This window comes from Mastomys coucha, unplaced genomic scaffold (assembly GCF_008632895.1).
Source record: "Mastomys coucha isolate ucsf_1 unplaced genomic scaffold, UCSF_Mcou_1 pScaffold1, whole genome shotgun sequence".
NCBI lineage: Eukaryota > Metazoa > Chordata > Mammalia > Rodentia > Muridae > Mastomys > Mastomys coucha.
In genome coordinates this window covers 77,686,799-77,688,481 of record NW_022196891.1, presented here as the reverse complement: position 1 = coordinate 77,688,481, position 1,683 = coordinate 77,686,799, and the positions used below count along the sequence as shown (strand labels likewise).

The window sequence follows — 1,683 nt, the reverse complement described above, 5'->3', positions numbered from 1 at the left end:
AAAAAACCCTAACTCTGTGGTTTCTATATGTACAGAAGAGCTGTGGGACAGCCTGTGAATGTTCTGGATGTAACAGCATAGACATTTGACTACTTCTGAATGAAAATTCAAAAACACAAATTAAGCACTGGTTAGGAGAAAATAATCCAGTTTCTTAACAAACAAAAGAGAACCTATAAAACCAGGTATTAAAAACAGAAAGAAATGCAGCATATGAAAATCTCAAATAGCCTGAATGTAGTGCACACTGCAGCTACCCAGTGGGACCCCTGGAAGGGACCTGTGATGTCAAAATGAAACCTACGACTTCAGCGACAATATAACACTAGGTATATACTGTCTCTGTCACTTTCTATCTATACTACCCACCCCTTTAGATACTTAACCTCTTAGACAAATTTGAAATAATCAATGTGGATTTGTTTCATAAGAAAACTAAGATGTTCCTTTTAACACTAGCGAGACATAATACAGATTAAAGCTGTGACATTTAAGCACGTGCATTTCCAATTTTCTCTAGATCGTAATTCCACACTGGGATTGTGGAGCCGTTTGTGCCCTAGTAACAACTAGAAAGAAATTTGGACTGTCTCTGGCAGTGATTTCCTATTACTGCAATGGTACTCCTCAAATGCTGAATTACACTCAAGTGATTTTGCATATTTTAGTTCAGTAGGTGCCAGTTGAGTTTATAAAACTTCTGGCTATATTTTTTTACAGAAAATAGTTTCAATTTGAGATGGTCCACAAAACTATATCAAAATAAAATCAACCAGTTTTGTTCTGTTAGCAGAAGTGAGAATGTCAAATGGAAGGAAAGGCCTGAGAGTCCAAGGACCGGTAGGACGGTGCTGAGGTCTTCTATGAATCTCCACATGTCAATTACCTACTGGGTTTGAATATTCTAAGTTTAAGATTCTCTCAGAAAATAATTCTGTCTAATACAACTAACTAAATAGCTCTACCCAAAGCAAAAACAGCCTTGGTTACTCAGGTAAGCTCAAGTTGAGGTCATTTCTTTTTCTACTATAATCTGTGAAGTCTCAAACTGTTGCACTTAGTCAAAGCCAGCTGCATTGAAGTAGACTAGTACAGAAGCATTCCCAGTTACAGCCATAACTGTGGCTCTGCAGAACACATGGAACAGACAGCAATGCACCCCCCAGCCAGGTCAGGGCAATGCTGGGAAGTTTATTTTGGAGACTAAATATTAACACGTAGCTCATGTAACTCCCGTATCCACTAGCAGCTCTGCTAGTCAGCACCCAAGGGCTAGATGAGTCTTCAGAACTGCTTTTAACCTCAGAGCATTAATGCTAAAGAGTCTCAAGGAATCTTGGTTCTCAACAAGAGTTCATAAACCATCAGAACAAAATCGAGAAGTAAACACTGACTCCTATGCGTCACAAAAGTCAAAGGAAATTAAATGTCATCTGCTCAACTCTAGACTCCGACTCTCTAACACCAGCTTTATCTAGTATAATAGACTCTGTAGTAGACTGACTTGGACCTCCACAGAGAGTAGGAGTTATCAAACTTGAGGAGATAGACTCCCCTCCCTGGATACTGGTGGCTGCCTGCATACACTTCCTCATGACAGTCCCGCCGGTATACAGGTACAATCTCATCCAGCAGAGGCTTGTTGGCATTCTTTTTTGCTTTCTCTTCACAATTGACATTTTC

At 39.6% G+C, this 1,683-nt stretch overlaps 1 protein-coding gene across 1 annotated transcript in view; it reads right to left on the bottom strand.

The window, feature by feature from the left end:
- Window positions 1-667: 667 nt before the first annotated feature.
- Window positions 668-1,683, bottom strand: part of Acbd3 (acyl-CoA binding domain containing 3) — a 26,174-nt gene continuing 25,158 nt past the window's right edge. The window contains exon 8 of the mRNA XM_031379369.1: window positions 668-1,683. Within this exon, the coding sequence (XP_031235229.1) occupies window positions 1,471-1,683 (213 nt within the window). The 3' untranslated portion in view covers window positions 668-1,470.